At 40.2% G+C, this 16,695-nt stretch overlaps 2 protein-coding genes across 2 annotated transcripts in view; one reads left to right on the top strand and one right to left on the bottom strand.

Moving 5' to 3' along the window:
• The first annotated feature begins 448 nt into the window (after positions 1–448).
• tmie (transmembrane inner ear) lies at positions 449–10,051 on the top strand. The gene is made up of 4 exons (XM_070974550.1): positions 449–633; positions 3,083–3,200; positions 3,985–4,134; positions 9,635–10,051. The coding sequence occupies exons 1-4, from the start codon at positions 523–525 to the stop codon at positions 9,931–9,933; spliced, it is 678 nt and encodes a 225-aa protein (XP_070830651.1). The 5' UTR covers positions 449–522; the 3' UTR covers positions 9,934–10,051.
• A 2,401-nt stretch (positions 10,052–12,452) lies between these two features.
• Positions 12,453–16,695, bottom strand: part of pth1r (parathyroid hormone 1 receptor) — a 46,192-nt gene continuing 41,949 nt past the window's right edge. The window contains exons 8-13 of the mRNA XM_070974430.1: positions 16,595–16,655; positions 15,458–15,524; positions 15,210–15,304; positions 14,523–14,664; positions 14,116–14,157; positions 12,453–14,025 (exon numbers count right to left, since the gene is read on the bottom strand). Coding sequence (XP_070830531.1) covers positions 13,663–14,025; positions 14,116–14,157; positions 14,523–14,664; positions 15,210–15,304; positions 15,458–15,524; positions 16,595–16,655 — 770 coding nt within the window. The 3' untranslated portion in view covers positions 12,453–13,662. The remainder of the gene's footprint in view (positions 14,026–14,115; positions 14,158–14,522; positions 14,665–15,209; positions 15,305–15,457; positions 15,525–16,594; positions 16,656–16,695) is intronic.

The raw sequence follows: 16,695 nt of genomic DNA, 5'->3' as shown, positions 1-16,695 counted from the left end.
GAAAGGACGAGGCTGGGAGGATTTTTACACTCCAGATTCAGAGGCCATAAAGATGATGACGCCCGCAGTCTTTTGCTTCACTGTCCTGCGCAGGCCAACCTCATGGTTAACTGTGCTGCCCATCCCCCCACACACTGTGTGAACTGCCTGTCCCCAGCAGAATGATATGGCTGTAAACCACACCAGGTCTGTTAATTAATTAATGTACCCTAACAGCAGGGCTGGCTCCCTCCATTGTGGTGGAGCAGTTTTCAGCTGCCTGCAGTGGTGACCGTCGGTGTGTTTTTGGGTTTCTACATGTGTTGTGAGAGAAGGACAAGAGATAGAGGAGTGGAGCAGCAGACAAATGTAGATGGGAGGAAGCCGTCAGCACCATAGTAACCATTAATCACCCAGGGCCATTGTGGTCCTGTCCTGTATACGGCGCCAGTGCAGGCAGACAGAGAGAAAGAAGAAGAGAGGAAGAGGCAGAGGAAGAGGGAGAGGGGGCAGGGTGGCTGCAGGGAGAAACAGGGGCAGAGAATGGTTGGGGATCAGCCTGTGTGTCCACCTCAGCTCCTGCTGCGGGGCTGGGGAGCAGTGCTGCTGTCTCAGTGCTTGTCCTCCGTGTTCTCCCAGATCCCGGATCCTGAGGTAAGAGCCTGACACATCCCCATGTCCTCCACAGGTCTCTCTCAGGAATATTCTGTGTGACGGGTGCAGGTGTTGTGCTGTTTAAATGGTAGCTTTATGTGATGCATACTTGTTGTGTGGTCTTCAGAATTGTTGCTTGTCTCACTTGATGAGGAGTGTGTGAACATATGTCGAAACCCGATACATTACACCGTCTTACGTGAACAGCTAGGACTGTATTTAAACGGACGCAAACAGGAAGATCAATATGACGAGTCCTGGTATGACAAGTTGTTTCTGTGCTTTTGGGATGAAGGTTATGTTGGACAGATTATGACGACCTCAAAAACCTGACGACAACAAAAAACAGCTGAAATCTGTTGTGTTTTCTAAAAACCAAGGGAATAAAATAAATTTGCTTCTGAAAAATAAGCAATTTACTTACTTTCTGTACAGTACAATGTACAGTAGAAACACATGCCATAATATCGTTTGACGTTAGAAACAAATTATATAAACAAACTAGCCACAACATTACAATAAACTGCATAATAAATAATGATTAAAAACCTGGGAAAATGGATTGTAATGCCATAGATTACATTTCTGCATACAGTTTTATGCAGTATAGAGGCCATTATATACTAACCCGGTCTACACATGTGACATCCACTGAACTTTGCCCTGCAGCAAACAAACACTCAGACTCATTATAGCACGTCAGAGACAGCTCAAGAAACTTCTAGAAACACGCTTCCTCTAGCTGCTTGTGTGACGCATTCACAGCTTTCAGAAAGTGGAAAAAGAGAAGCTCGAGTGGGCAGCAGAAGATGCTTCATGAATACTGACGGCCACGTCAATGGTCCCAGTCTCTACAGGTGTCAGACAGTGAAGGTTCTTCAGATAAAACGCACAACAGAGTAAAGAAATACAAGCACAATTTCAAAAATTTGGCTCAGGAAAGAGAATTTTAACACTTCAGGCATGGTACACATTTGTACACACCCTTTACACAGGATGGCCATTATGTAGTAATTTGTCCTTTGCCTGTATCCCACTGCTGATTTTTCTATTTTTAGATGTTAATCCTCTTTTCAGTTATGCTAATCTTCCTTGATTAGTCCCTAAAGATTTTTTTTTTCTGAAAAAACTAAACACATGCTTGAGAAACAATGTCCAAACATGCCATTGAATATGTGATGAGCAAACTAACCATCCAACAAACTGCACTGATGCAATAAATTTGGGTGTGCAATGATTAACATGAGGAAACTTGAGGTCAATGTGCTTCTGAGTTTGCATTGTTTGTTCCACCAAAAGAAAACTTGAGGCTTACAGCCACTAATCCCGCTACATGGAACGCCCCACCAGAGGAAAGGACTTAGCATGACATAATCACTCTTGAGGCTAAAATTGTTATTATTAAAGAGCAGTGCTAAATATCTCCATCAAGGCTAATCCCGCGAATCCTTTTTCTGTTTCACCACATAAGGAAAGCGATTGTAATAGGCATCCATTTTCTGATGCATCACTTGTTGGTTTATGGACTAAAGTATAGGGTTTCCAAGACAACCTTGTATCATCCAATCAAGTGATCGATACACTGTAGACAAGGAGAAATCCTAACAATGATTCTATTATGGAACTGATGCTCCGTTGGCAAAGCGGTGATCCAAGCTATTGATCTAACACAAAAAGAAACACACAGGTTTTTTATTTGATTGTTCCCCAATCCCCAGCTCTGGTAAGAGATGCTCTGACTTGCGAAAAGAGTGTGTTTTGGGCGCTATCGACTGCACTTTGTGCAGCAGAGGATTACAACATCGAAGACCATGGTGAAAAGAGAAGAGAAAATGAAGAGACAGCCTGGAAACCAGCCGAGTGAGGGGAGATTCAAGTGGTGACAGAGCCACAGAAACCTGCAGGTTATGTGGGTGTCAGAAGTGCTAAAGACCTTTTCACGTGTTTAGTAACAAAAAAAAATCTTCCTTAAGTGAGCTCTGGTTTTCTGTCAGAAACTGTTAAAGAATTATATTAATAATAAATGAAATTAATACATCATTCCAATATGTATGTATGTATGCAAGCTCACAATGAAAGGTGAGGCTGAATAAAGATGTCAGGTGCGTGCTCGTGGACAGATGCAGGAAAGGAAACTGAAATTATCACTTAACATTTTGACTATGTGACACTGGTGTGATAACTAGTGATTAGGGATCCATGTTCAGAAGACTATAAACTGGTGTTCTATTGGTTAATGCATGACCCTTATACATTCAAACAGTTCATTAATTCATTTTCACTTCAAGTCAGACCTTAATTACTTTACTAACGCTCTGCTGCCTAAAGATCAAAGAATGACGCAGAAAACTGAGCAGAATTCTTCAATGATTCTCCCGCTTACTCCTTGAGGTTTGCTCTTTGTTGTAAAATCTCAAAAACAAAAAATCAATGATGTCTTTTTTTGCAGCTTTTACCCACAGATCCCCCAAAGAAGCCAGACCCCGTCACCTCAGAGACTGTTGTTTTCTGGGGGCTGCGATTGTGGCAGGTCATCGGCATCTTCTCGGTGTTTGTTTTAGCAGTTGGTCAGTATGTCTCATGAAATTCTTTTGTTATCACCGTGGCAAACCAAGCAGGCAGCGATCTTTAGAAGTAACTGCAGGCCAAAGATGTCTGCGCAGTCAATTATGGGTCCACATTGTGATTAGTGGTTTTCATTCCTGTCAGTAAAGAGAGGTGTTTCCAGAAGTGAGTCATCTGTGTAATAACAGCCATTGTAGAATGAGGAAGCAGAAACTCTCACTTTGCTTTTTATCATAATGGCTTTAATGTTGGGTTAGACAAAATGGGTCAAAATGCAGATGTTGTTTTCTATTTTTGAACCAACAAACTGTGCAATTATGTAAGCATATGGTATTACTGAGACGCTGTCTGATTTGCTACAAAACTGATGAGAGGATATCTGGCCTAGTTCGTCCAAATTAACAAAATACTTTCTCACCTGTCTCTCGTGATATGTAGCCATGCCGAGAGCTTTGCTTTTGACATATACACCTATGAGTTTTCTGGCTCAACCCAAATAGAGATAAATAAATGTGCTATTTGGCACTTGAAGGTCTAAAACTGCAGTTTCACAAGACAGCAACTCCAACGCCATGCAGCTATGTGTGTCTGCACTAAGGCAGTGCTTTGAGCTACATGCTAAAGTCAGTTTGCTAACATAGTGACAACGCTAGCATGCTGATGTATAATATTTACCATGCCCTTGATTGTAATTTAGATTTTGAAAAATGTTGCCGTTACTAAAATGCCATTGAAATAAACTAATTGTGCCCATGTCCCCCCCCCCCCCCCCCCCCCCCCACTCAGTTATCACTCTGTGCTGCATATTCAAATGTCGAATCCCGAGAACCAAAAAGGAAATTGAGGCACGGCACGCGCAAAGACAGGCCGCCAAGAAATACGCCAACACATTAGAGACAGTGCCACCTCTGAATGAGCTGACTGAGATCCCAGGATGTAAGTACCTCTAATATCTTTCTAATTTTAGCACAACTACATTAAACTGGTAATATTAACTAGCTGAGATACCAGCACTGATGTCCCATGTTGACTGTGGTGCTTTCCTTGAATGACTCTGCTCGTTGATTGTCGGTTGTGCTGCCATTTCTTTTGATGTGCTGTGTGAAGCTGCAGAAGGAAACTTCAAATTCTGGTGGCTACAAACAGATCAATTTTATATTAAAGCACAACCTAGCAATCCGAAAAACAGCAGAGATAACTGAGTCCAGCTCTCTGCGGATGGATGGAGAGCTATGTTTTGGATTTGGGTCTACAGACATGTATTACATACCAGAATTACACTTTTGCAAATCTGCAGACTTACAAGACTGTTGTAGTCCTACTTTATGATTAAGGCTAAGAGGACAGCTGTCGTTTTACATAACATCTTTTCTAGGGCAGCTTTAATTTCCAAAATTTTTACTGTCTCTTCTTTTCATCTCACAATGTGTGCAGCACTTGTTTCAATTCTTCTGCTCTGTTTTCTGCTCTGTTGCACTAAATGTTCTCTTCTCTTCTCTTCTCTTCTCTTCTCTTCTCTTCTCTTCTCTTCTCTTCTCTTCTCTTCTCTTCTCTTCTCTTCTCTTCTCTTCTCTTCTCTTCTCTTCTCTTCCTCCAGCTACCCCTGATGCTTCTGCAGTACAGACAGTCTCTGAGCAGGTTCAAAGTCAAAGTGCTAACAATAGCCAGCTCTCAGTAGTTAGGGTCAGTGAGGAACAGCCCAGCTCCCTCACTTTGTCAGAGACGGGATGACTTTTCTTCTTTCGGACCTTTCCTATTTTTTCTTATTGCCTATGTGAATTCAGAAGCATAGTGCATACATACTTAAATGCTATTGCTGCAAATGGAATGTAAGAAAAAATCCAAGCAGATGAAAAACACATCTCATTTTTAATGTTTTCCACATCAGTTTTGAAATGTATAGCCAGAAAAGTACCATTTCAAATTTCTCGCCTGGTGGTGGGTTTGTAGTGCAGCAATAACTATGTGCAGTAGAAAAGGAATCTTTTACTGTGGCTACAAAATACAGATTGTGCTGCTTCAGCAAATATGATTTCTTTAGAGCAGCTGGACGTTTGTAGTTTTGACTTTTGTATTTTTGTGAGCCTCTTTCTCAGCGCCTAGACCTTTATAAAATAGATGCACGTATTTTGCTTCATGCATATTTGCATGAAAATGTCAAGTGCTTTGGCTTTGATATCACTGAGGAAGTCATGAGACAGAGAATTGCTATTATTGTCAGTAGTGAAAATGGTAATGCATGCCGCATGCCTGCTTGGACTCTGTGTTGTACCTGTGTGTTTACTTTCCTAAGACTCGCTTTGAATAAAGCCAATCATTCACACGTCCCCTGCTAGTGTAAATTAAATATGATCACTGATGTCAACAACACTGGTCTCATCTGTGATTAAATGTTCTGGTTTCTCTCATTCTTTTCTCTCAGGACTTTGGTGTGCTGTCTTGAAGCTGCTTAGCTGTTACTTAGCTTTCAGGTTAAAAATATGACAAACAGGGACTGACATCTGTCTTCTCCTGTTCCTCTCGATGATATATTACCCAGTCATGTGCACAAATACATTCATTGGTTATTGTGTAATTAATTATGGGACAAAAAGCATCGAGCTGTCAATAAGTTTTTCTTGCATGATAACTGCGTCAAATAAGATCACATGGTTAACCTACTGTGGTGAGAGCATCCATATCTCTTCAGTCTCGAGTGTCACCACACAGAGTTGATCCCGTGAGTAAATGCTGTTCTGTGACTACATAACTAATCGACCATGTGGCTGGGAGAGGGGCTGAAGGGGAGGCACAGTGACTGCAGCCATCAGAGAGAGTGAGGTTAGCTGCTCTCAACCATGAACTGAAAAACAAACCATACTGTAATGTTTGCTTCTGGATTAACTAAAGAGGAGGGCAATGCAGATGCTTTTGTCTAGCCATGCTTAGGGTACCCTGAAACATGCAATAAGACTCGACAAACCAAATGACCACATAGAGAATGTAGAGTGAATGTAGTGTTTTTGAATATTGAATAGAAAACATCTAAAATTCATGATCAAAACTCTCCTATTTAAAAATGCAGGCTTAATCATGCAAAGCAAGAGCACAATTAGGAAATGTTCTCCCACAGCAGCCAGTAAAGAATGCGACTTAGCAGTCAATTAAATGTTGCGAACGGAGATCAAGAAAGGCTTCCTCTTATCTTCTCAATGTGTGAATGAATGCATCTTTCACACATAACAGAAGCTTTTAAAATATACTCATGTGTCTGCAAAAAAATATTCTTTGGTGCATTCAGGGATAATAAGAATGGGTATCTTAGGGTTGATTATTTCATCATTAATTAGTTTAGCTTATTAGCATGCATTTTAGTAGCATATTGGCTCTTTAATAGTCTTTATAAAGCACTTATTATTATGCCTTATTCTGCATGACTATATTCTACGACTACAAGCCCATTAATGAAGAGCCAATAACCTCCTAATTACTACTTATTGATAAAGTAAGCAAATTGTTGTACATAACTTTTTTTAATAATCCTAATCCCCAGAATATGGATTTAATAAGTGCTTTATAATGACTAATAAAGAGCCTGAACAATACTAATATGCATGCTAATAAGCAACTAGTTAATGGGGAAAATACCCTCATACATGCAGTAGTTGTATAAAAGTGAAAACTCCATTTATACGCCTGAAATTCTCCATTAGTAATTTCTCTGTGCCTCCATTTACACATATGCACTGCACAACATAGACCAAGCTGATAAAAGCATCAACATATGAGAAAAGAAAGCAGAGAGCCCTTCCAGCTTCACAGCCAATATTTATTGCAAACACACTGAGAGAAAAAGCACTTCCGTCCCTCTCTGTCCATTTACCTCACATGCACCCACATAACCATCAAATAAAATACAGGGACAGTGTCACCAAACAGTTGTTAAAAAGCTCTAACACATTTCTCACACATCTGTCGCCAATAGCTCTGAAAGGGCAGCGAGGAAAAGGTCATATGAGGTTCACAGCACGCCGACTGATGAGTGACAGACTTGCGGAAAGGAATTTGGTCTGGTTACAAGTCCTGTTCTGTTCCTCGTGAAGCATTCTTTGTCATATCAGTGAACAGACATGTCACTTCTGACATTACTTTTAAATTCTGACAATCATATTGACAGACTGAACTGTAAAAAAACAAAAAAACAATACCAAAATACCCTCAAGTGCTACCAAAAATTCCACCTGCTGCATCTGAGCTGAACTTTTGGCATTTATTCATGGTGTGAAGGTGAGGGCATTTTAATGAATTATTCCACTACCGTTCACAGTATATAAACAACATATAAACAACAGTTTTCCATGACCAATCCAGATTTTAAACCATTATGACAATGGACCATTTCTCCGAGTTTTGTCAAAAGGTAATAATGGAACGAGACAAACGTTTGAGTGCAGGAGAAATGCATGGGAGTGGAGTCGAAACACAAAGAAATCTATTCACAAACTTCTGATGGTTGTTTGATTATTTTAAGTAAGTGGGATTCAGCCAGCACAGTAGAACACAAGCCTAAAATAATTGGTTTCTTGGCCTGTGTGTATCCAGTGTCTCTGCAGCATTTGCTACTGGGAAAACCAATACCCCTCCAAAAAACAGCAACTGGAATCAGATTTTCACAGCTTTTAAGGAATTGTTGCTGAAGTGTAAAATCACATCAGTGTTTCTTGCTGATTTATAGGTGTACTTTGTTAAATCTGCCTGAAGCCTTATACTTTTTTTCTGTTAGCTGTGTCAGCTTTAATTTACGGTTTTTCATGCGGAGAAGCTGTCCGTCAAATCTGACGCCTGAAAGAAAATGCTGTGGCCTCAAATGTTCCAAGGAATGAACTGAGAGTGCCTTTTTCTTTTTCTGAAAGCTGAAAAGACTCAAAGACTACCTGCAGTTTTCATGAAACAACAAGGACATCTAATAATAAGAATTAAAAAAAAAATAAAAAAAAAATAAAAAATGAAATGAGGCATAATTTAATTTATGAAAGGAAAAGGCTGCAGGGTATACTCTGCATCTACTGTAAAGGTTAAAAACTTTTGAACATTCACTGGCTCAAAATCTCTCCATGCAGGCAGTCCGTGTTTTAAGATTATCTCTGCATGTATAATTTTAGGCATGAAGTTCATTACTGCTCTCAAATCTGTCTGTTAAACATGTAGTTACAGCCAGCAGCAAGCAATCTTGGATACACAGATTGGAAACAAGGGGAAACAGCTAACAGCTAGCTACATAAACAAAATCCACCTACCACTAACTACACATCTGAAAAGCTTACTAATGCCTATTTCACACTAGACAAAAATCCACCAACACCCACTGACATCTGGCTTTTGTCCTCAGTGGAAAAGGGTGCAATCAGCACTCATTCCCACGTTACTGACTCTGCAGTAGTCACGGGTATTTAACAGCTCCAGCATCTACTGTACCAGCAGTGATGGAAACATGACTGGTGGGCACGTTCATTTTCACCCCATTTTCAGCACGATGATGATCAGTGTCCTTTCTGTGTGAAGTTTGCATGTTCTTCCCGTGCATGCGTGGGTTCTCTCCGGGTACTCCGGCTTCCTCCCACAGACCAAAAACATGCTCATTAGGTTAACTGGTGACTCTAAATTGCCCCTAGGTGTGAGTGTGAGCGTGAATGGTTGTTTGTGTATATATGTTGCCCTGCGATCGGCTGGCGACCGGTCGGCGACCGCCCGTTGACAGCTGAGATAGGCTCCAGCCCCCCTGCGACCCCGAAAGGGATAAGCGGCATAGAAAATGGATGGATGGATGATGATGAGTGTTGAAGTTCTGGACATTGGTGAGAAGATTGTGTGATGTCAGACAGAGCTGTGAACTCCTGACACTCCCTTTCCATCTCATTTTCGTCGTCTCATAAAAGGTATAATAGCAAAAGGTATCATCTTAACCATGCAGACATGGGAGTGGTAACAGTCTTACTCTCATCAAGAAAACAAGCAAACACATTTCTGAAAAGGCCAAACTATTCATTTTAGTCCAAAAGAGATATTCTACTGTAAATCTGAATTTCATTGCATTTGCTGATTAAATGTACCTTTCCCCAACATCTGTCTGGTGACTTTAAGGAGAGATTCTTCTGTTAGCTGTGTGCAGCCTCAGGGTGTCCCCTCCTGAATAATAATGAGAAAAACCTTGTCTCTGTCAACACACAACTTTTGTTCTCCATTTCTCACCCAGAGTGCACTTCACACAATCCCATTAAAATAATAAATAGACCATGCTTATTAGAACAGATACAAACAGATGTTCCTTCCTTATGTAACCTACTTAGGCTGGCATTCTGTTGGATTCAGCTCCCCCTCCAATTAACATTAGGGCCAGGACCTGCCTGATGCTGCCATGAAGCCGTTAACCTTTTATTATTTTCTTATTTTCCTGCAGCTGCAAAAGCAGAAGAAACTGAGGAGGTGACAACAGTCTCTGGGAAAGTGGACGCCGATAAAGGAGAGAAGAAGACCAAGGAGGGCAAGAAAGAGGGCAAGGGTGCCAAAGAGGGGAAGGGAGATGAAAAGAATGCATCAACAAAGAAGAAGGGTGAGAAGGGTGAAAAGGAAGTGACCAAGAAAGAAGCTGGTGAAGGGAAAGGGAAGAAATCTGGAGAGAAGGGAGGTAAAGGAGAAAAAGAGGAAAAAGGAGGCAAAGCAGGGGCTAAAGGGGGAGGCAGAAAAGCTCAAAAGTGAACTCTGCTTTTAATGGACAAACTGCATCATTTCGTATTTTTCCACTGCAAGTATTTTGTGCACTTTTCTAAAATGACATTTGTATCATATATAAAATAAACAAAAACACTCATATATCAGAAAATGCATCGTTTGTTTTTCTAGTCCAAAATCATGAAAGTTGCAAGAATATCAGAGTACAGTAAAATTATAAATTTATTGTCATATTCACAATTCACTGATGAACATTAGCGACCAGAAAACATCATCCAATTTTACTCCAAGCTTGCACAGATATCTACAACTTGCCTACATCACTATGGAGTGATGAGAAGGTGAGATGAGTCTTCAGCAAACACTGCCCACATACCGTATCTAAAGCATGACGACCAATGTCGACTCCACTGAGTACATTTCAGCACGAGATAAATAAAAGACAACGAAACACATATTATACTTCTATGAGAGGTATTTGAAAACAACGAAATACAACATTAGCTCTATGATTATTGGCCTTACTGTACACTTGATTTCAAAACACAATCATTTTACATGATACAATCAGAACAAAATACTGTATTATAGCATATTAAAGTGCTCAAATATAATTTTCCAAGTGTTTTATTTTTAACAAAAGATTTTCTGATACCAGCCGCCTTTTTTAATGAAACACTATCTGGATTATGCGACAGTAACGTAACGTTTACTTGCCCAGAAAGCCTGGAAAGCCAGATTGAATACGAAGAGCAACCACTGCAGTCACCTGCATTCTTAAATATTGTACGAACTACAGCTGTACTCCTGAATGGAGCATAAATTCATAATAAAGTTTCCAGAGAATGCTGAGAAATGAAAGTAAATACCAGGTAAAAGAAGCAGGTTAAATATACAAAATTCTTACATGACAGTAAGATACTGTATTATCAAGTGACAAAGGTTTCCCTCAACCTCACTCATTTTCTCTTTCCATCACTGTGGGCTGAAACCACCTCAGTGCCACTTCAGTGTTGAAGCCAATCCACTCAACCTCGAGCTTCAATAAGACCGATCCCACTGGAAATGGTGAAGTTGGGTCCATGAAGGGCCAGAATGCAGTTCCACTGCTGACTGTTCAAAATGCACTTCGGGGATTGCCTGATCCAAAATTTATCTTCCCAAACACGAGTGAATGGCGCTTTTGTTAGGGACTATTTTCAGCTGTGGATTATTACACATTTGGTATGCTACTGAAGGTGTCTGCAGATCAACTCAAAATAAGCTACAGTGCCCACATTCATCGTGTAAAAGTGTGTCTTCTCGATTTTGTTTTTTACAGTTTTTGACAACAATGGAGGCCTATGGCACAGAGCAAAATCTATTTCAGAATATAAATCAGTTCATTGTTGGCTTTGTTTTTTCAAGGAATTTGTTGACAAGAAGAAAAATACAGAATATTACCAGATGTATCCTTTAAACATCTGCTTCATGGGAAACAAGTGTGTTTGTGAGGCTGTCTGATTTATTTAAAGTAATGTGCAGTATAAGTCTGCTGGATGTAGGCAGCACAAACTGGAACAGACCAGGCTTTAACCTTTCAAGACCGAGTTAAATCACACACCTTAATCAATCCAGCATCAGGTGGAGCAAACTGGGAATCAGGGGATTTGAAGCAGAATTCAGCCACCAAAAGAACACAACAGCAAGATGGCTGAAAGAGTTTGCCATCCAGTGGCTGTCACGACTGTATGACGTAAAAAAAAATGTGGGATAACGTGTGTGTTTACAAGAGCAAATATTAGCTGAGATGAATGCAAGCTAAAACTCCATTTAGCTAATCTAAATCAGAACTCCAGCAGCCACATAAGTCCAAAGCAAATAACGACTAATTTAGCTCTTGAGACCAAGTTAAGTCAAAAATCCAAGTGGAGGATTAAGAGCAACAAAACTGCCTTTAATATTAATGGTCTCAGCTCATTGTTACTAAGCTGCTGAGTGTTGGGAACGGTTTTCTCATTAGCTTCACTTCTGTTTACATGAAACTATTAATAGAAAATTCAAACTGTGAGGGTACTCTATTTCACACCTACCAGTAGCAATTACTCTCTTTTTCTTTTATTTTGGAGGGCAATTTTAAGACTTTTTGGTCACTGTAAACAAGATGACGGATGAACATACAAAGAAAAACTGCAAAATAACCTTCTCTCTGGCAGCATGGCATGCCTTTTCTCTTTGGTATAATAGATGATGTGACCTCACCTGCAACCCATGCAGGTTTACTGCGGGAAATAAAAAGTTACAGAGTTTAAAATATATTGTGGAATGCTTCATTAAATGCTAGTCTGAATGCCCTCTGTCACCTGGAAATACTGTATATTCACCAGTTTTGTTTAGGACTATATACATAATCAAATATCGCAAACATTCCGTAAACAAACACATGAAATATATATATATATATATATATATACACTGAAACATAACTTTATAACATATCCATAACATATCCATACACACGAACACTATTAGCTCACAATTAGAATGTATTTCTGATCTTTGTAAACATTATGACTTGTATATATACACATCAAAAAGCAGCATAACACTGGACTGTCTGTAAAAATGACTGTGTGTTATTCATTTCTGGGTTTTCCTTCATATCCACCACAAATGTCACTCTTGGAATTCCAGCGGAATAGGAGATTTTCTTGGATTCCTCATTTAATTAACATTCCACTGGAATATACGAGCGTTTCCTGCACCCTGTGTTTTTCAATGGGGTCTCTTGCTTTGAAAAATGTGTGGGAGCATAAGATACCAGCTTTGTCAGATTTCCATAAAGTTTTACCTCATTTGACACTGAACCCAAAAGGAGAGACAGTCTTCAAAGAAATATTCTTACTTTGGCATCATGTTGTGAGGGTATTTCTGGAGAAAATTTGAATATGAAACATTCATTTGAACTTTTCTTCTGCTGTTGTAATTAAGAGAGATGAATACTGGGTTTTTCTAAACAGTGAAAACTGTACAACATTTTGGTAAAAAAAAATGATTTAACACAGCCTTATATAACACACCAACATCCTCAGAGAAATGCTGACCATGCTAAAACACCACTTTAAAAGTATAAAAATAGGTGTGCAACAACAGAGGACTTCAATTACCTGAGTACCTTCCCTTTTACACTAAAGTGGATTTAAGTCAATGCAGAACAGATGAGATATCATGCTGTGAAAGCATGAACAGATGCCTCAAAATAGTAGCATTAATACTTTTTTAAGCCTACATTTAGTCTACTCACACTGACTTAATCTGAAAACTTGCTGATGATGCACACCAAGCGCACTCAAAATCCACCTGGCTTTTACACTGGTGGTTAAGGCTGTTCCTGTGAACCACTGTAACTTTTGATGTATGCACAAAAGCAGAGCACAAAGATTTGCTGAAAAAAAAAAAAAGCAACCAGAAGAAGAACAAGATAACAACAGTTACGGCAGTGGGAAAGAAATAAAAAACGGCAGTCTGTTTTCATCTTTTTACACATTCACTGTGGCAGGTGGTTGGTGAAAGAGTCAAATGAAGGCGGCCCAGCTCACGAAAGTGATGCACCCTTTTCGCCTTGAGCCACATCAATCGGCAATGTTCTGGCTCAATTCACAGGAGAAAAAACTGGCAGTGTTGATGCATGCAGCCATCCCCTTCAGACCATCCTGAGACTGTTTCATGGTTTGTTTTTTCCCCCCGTTTCATCTCTGCACTCAGCTGTCCTGGAGGTCACATGACTGTCTCCCTCTCCTCCTCCACCACAGGTGAGGGTTTCTCGTCCTCGCAGGGCCTCGTGTGAGCCGAATGCTCCTCGTCAGGGATGTGAAGCTCCTGTCCCGATGACGGTATGGAGTTCTCAGAGACAGAGCCGTTCTTCACGTACCCGGGGAGGTTCCGGTGGCCATTGACCGGCACCGGCCCCAGCCTCGTGGTGAGGTGGAGGGCCAGTGGCCCTCGGGCAGTGACGTTGGTGACGCTGGTGTGCGACACCATAGGTCCATAGCTGTAAGTGTTACTGCCGCTTCGAGCTTTTCTTTTGAAGTCCAGGGCCAGATTCCTCCTGTTCCAGGACTTTTTGATCTCAGCTTGCACCTGAGAAGAGAAGAAATTATTTAACCGTATAAGAGCTGAAATATCATGCAGGAGTTTTTGGTTAAAATGCAAAACTTTCAGAGTTCTTACCTCTCCGTTGCAAAAGCAGTAAATAATTGCCACTAAGAATCCCTGGAAAAGAGTAGAGAATGATTTGACTCACATCATCCATGAACTTACAGGCTGGCTATCTTTAGTGTGCACAATGACATTTGCACTGCATGCTTTCATATTTACTGTGATATTTTAAATCATCAGCCACCCATCTCTTCCTCTTTATCTTAACTAAGATCTAACCACAAACAAATATCCCAACAACAAGCACAAACTGATCCCTTCCAGTGCTTTCTTGAAATGTTGGCAGTGTTTCCGCTGATAAAGACAAGCCCTGAGGAAGTGTAAAATCCTGATAAGGCCAATCAGATTTATTCAAGTTGAAAAAGTACATTAATAGTCATTGAGACTATGAGAGCTAAGTTCTACCACTGCAGCTTTACCTGGAAGGAGTTGAACAGCATCTCATAGTGCATCTGGATCAGCCAGGGAACTCCAGACACCTCTGTGTACGGCATGGCATTGAATATGATGTAGTGGACACCGAAGAGCGGCATCAGCACCAACGTGGACTTCAACAGTTTTCTGTAACAGCAAAAAAGCAGAACATTTCATTATCGTTAGCAAAATTGCATACATTACTTTGCCAAACCTTCTGCTCGTTACGGAGCTAAAACAGGAACTGAAAACAACAAATCTGAATCATTTAAGCCATTTATAGAAAAAACTCTCTGTTTTTGGCTTGTCAAATGTGAGGATTTGCTGCTTTTATTTGTTTTAAATCATCTTAAACTCAATATTTTAGCCACTATGACGAGCATTTTTCACCATCTTTTAACATTTTATCGACTAAATCTATTAAATGAGAAAGACATCTGACTAATTAATTAGTAAAGACGATAATTATTAGTTGCAGCCTTTCTTTGGTTCATGACAGTCGACGGATTATAATCCCCATTTTAGAACCTGCCTCATGATGCAAATGTAATCAGAGTAAATTCATGGTTTATCACGCAGGTTGCGATGCGGGTTACAAGTACGTCATCTGATGAAGCAGCTGGTGAGCAGCTGGTCTTGGGGGGGGGGGGGTTTCAGAAATGAAAATGATAATCTTGCACTATGCTCAGTACCTGTACTGTTGTCTTGTGTCACACCTTCCAGCATTTGTTTCTCGTAGTTTAGTTGCCAAGACTCTGATGATGTTCAGAAATAACAGAAAATTAACCTGAGGAGAGAATAGAAACATAATGGTAAACTTAAGTGTAATTGCAAAGATAACAAGGTGTTTTATCCAGGAGCTGTAATGCCACAGGTGCTCTAAAACACTGTTCTTTCCCACACAGCAGGGGGAAGGTGCAAGCAGTGAGCATGCACTCACCACTACAGCCGCCAGAATAGGCACTTGATATATCCATTTCAAATTGCCTGCACTCAAGTCCCAGCACCTGCAGTAGGTAAACAACAACAAAATGGATCAGCAAGAGACAAATAAGGATCACACTCGAAGATGTGACGATCTGTGTCACTATGAGGGCTGTAAGAATGACAGCTATCATTTCACAAAATGTTTCACACAAGACATTCATTCTATCTGTACGGATAGATCAATCTGATGGCTCCAAACACAAATATATGAAACCATTCAGAAATTAATTCAATTCGTCAAACTACTGTAATTATTTATGAGATGTTTACAGCCTTAATTCCTCATGAATTGATTCATTCCTCCTGGGTTTCACATAAAGCCCCCCTCACGATCCAGGCCCTTTGCAGCTCTGAGAGGATTCTTTAGTTTGCACCAACATCTTGAAATAACAAAATCTGTGCTTTTTTTTAGTCGGTATGAAAACAGTTCTCTCAGTACAAACTGTCATATGTCATTATCTAGGGCTGTAGCTCCCAATGAGGACACTGAGGACATCTCTTTTTTTTTTAGTTTTTCTCTATTTTTGCAATAAGATTTATAGATCTATGGACAAAATGTGCAGAATCAAATGCCACCACTGACTCCTATTGCTGGATGTACATGCAGAAATGTTCTGTTTTCCTCCTGACTGAGAAGTGAAATTTGTGCTTTAGTTTCGCTGGACAGCGTCTGAATACCAGCTTGGCCGTAAGCTCTCAGCTCCAGAGTCTTCAGTGTTCAATCATGCTACAGGACCAGTGTGGAGACTGCAGATAGTGCCCGTAAAAGGGGATTTAGGGACTCTCTTGAGGCAGTTTTCTGTCTTGACGAGGCCTGCCCATTCAAAAGTGATAGGTGAACCCACCTTAACTCTTTTTAGTTGCCCTAAATCTTCAATACAGAAATTCATGGCGTGTTTGGTAAACTTGTTTCAGAGTCTAAGTCTTTGAGATACCAGATCAGCAAAATATAACTACTGATGCAAAATGTACTTTATCATTAACTCTGTTTGTGCCTTCTTTGCTTCATTGAACTCATCACCTTTGCATTCCTGAATTAAAGCTTAATAAGAATATAATAATGTGTATATTATTTATACAGATCACTTACTCTGTGTCTGCAAACGTGGCTCTCACAGTGGCCCAAACTGTCACAAACATTGCAGGTACTCCTGAAAAATAACATCAAAAAGTATAACCATCACTCTGAGA

The sequence above is a fragment of the Chaetodon trifascialis genome, chromosome 11 (assembly GCF_039877785.1).
Source record: "Chaetodon trifascialis isolate fChaTrf1 chromosome 11, fChaTrf1.hap1, whole genome shotgun sequence".
Taxonomy (NCBI): domain Eukaryota; kingdom Metazoa; phylum Chordata; class Actinopteri; order Chaetodontiformes; family Chaetodontidae; genus Chaetodon; species Chaetodon trifascialis.
The sequence above is the reverse complement of the archived record's forward strand: the minus strand, read 5'-3'. Positions and strand labels throughout refer to the sequence as shown.

Bases quoted from the DNA above. Each gene is read 5' to 3' on its own strand.
- tmie (XM_070974550.1), top strand. From the start codon at position 523: ATGGTTGGGGATCAGCCTGTGTGTCCACCTCAGCTCCTGCTGCGGGGC. The intron at 634-3,082 runs GTAAGAGCCTGA...CTTTTTTTGCAG, and splicing joins CCCAGATCCCGGATCCTGAG to CTTTTACCCACAGATCCCCC. The intron at 4,135-9,634 runs GTAAGTACCTCT...ATTTTCCTGCAG, and splicing joins GCTGACTGAGATCCCAGGAT to CTGCAAAAGCAGAAGAAACT.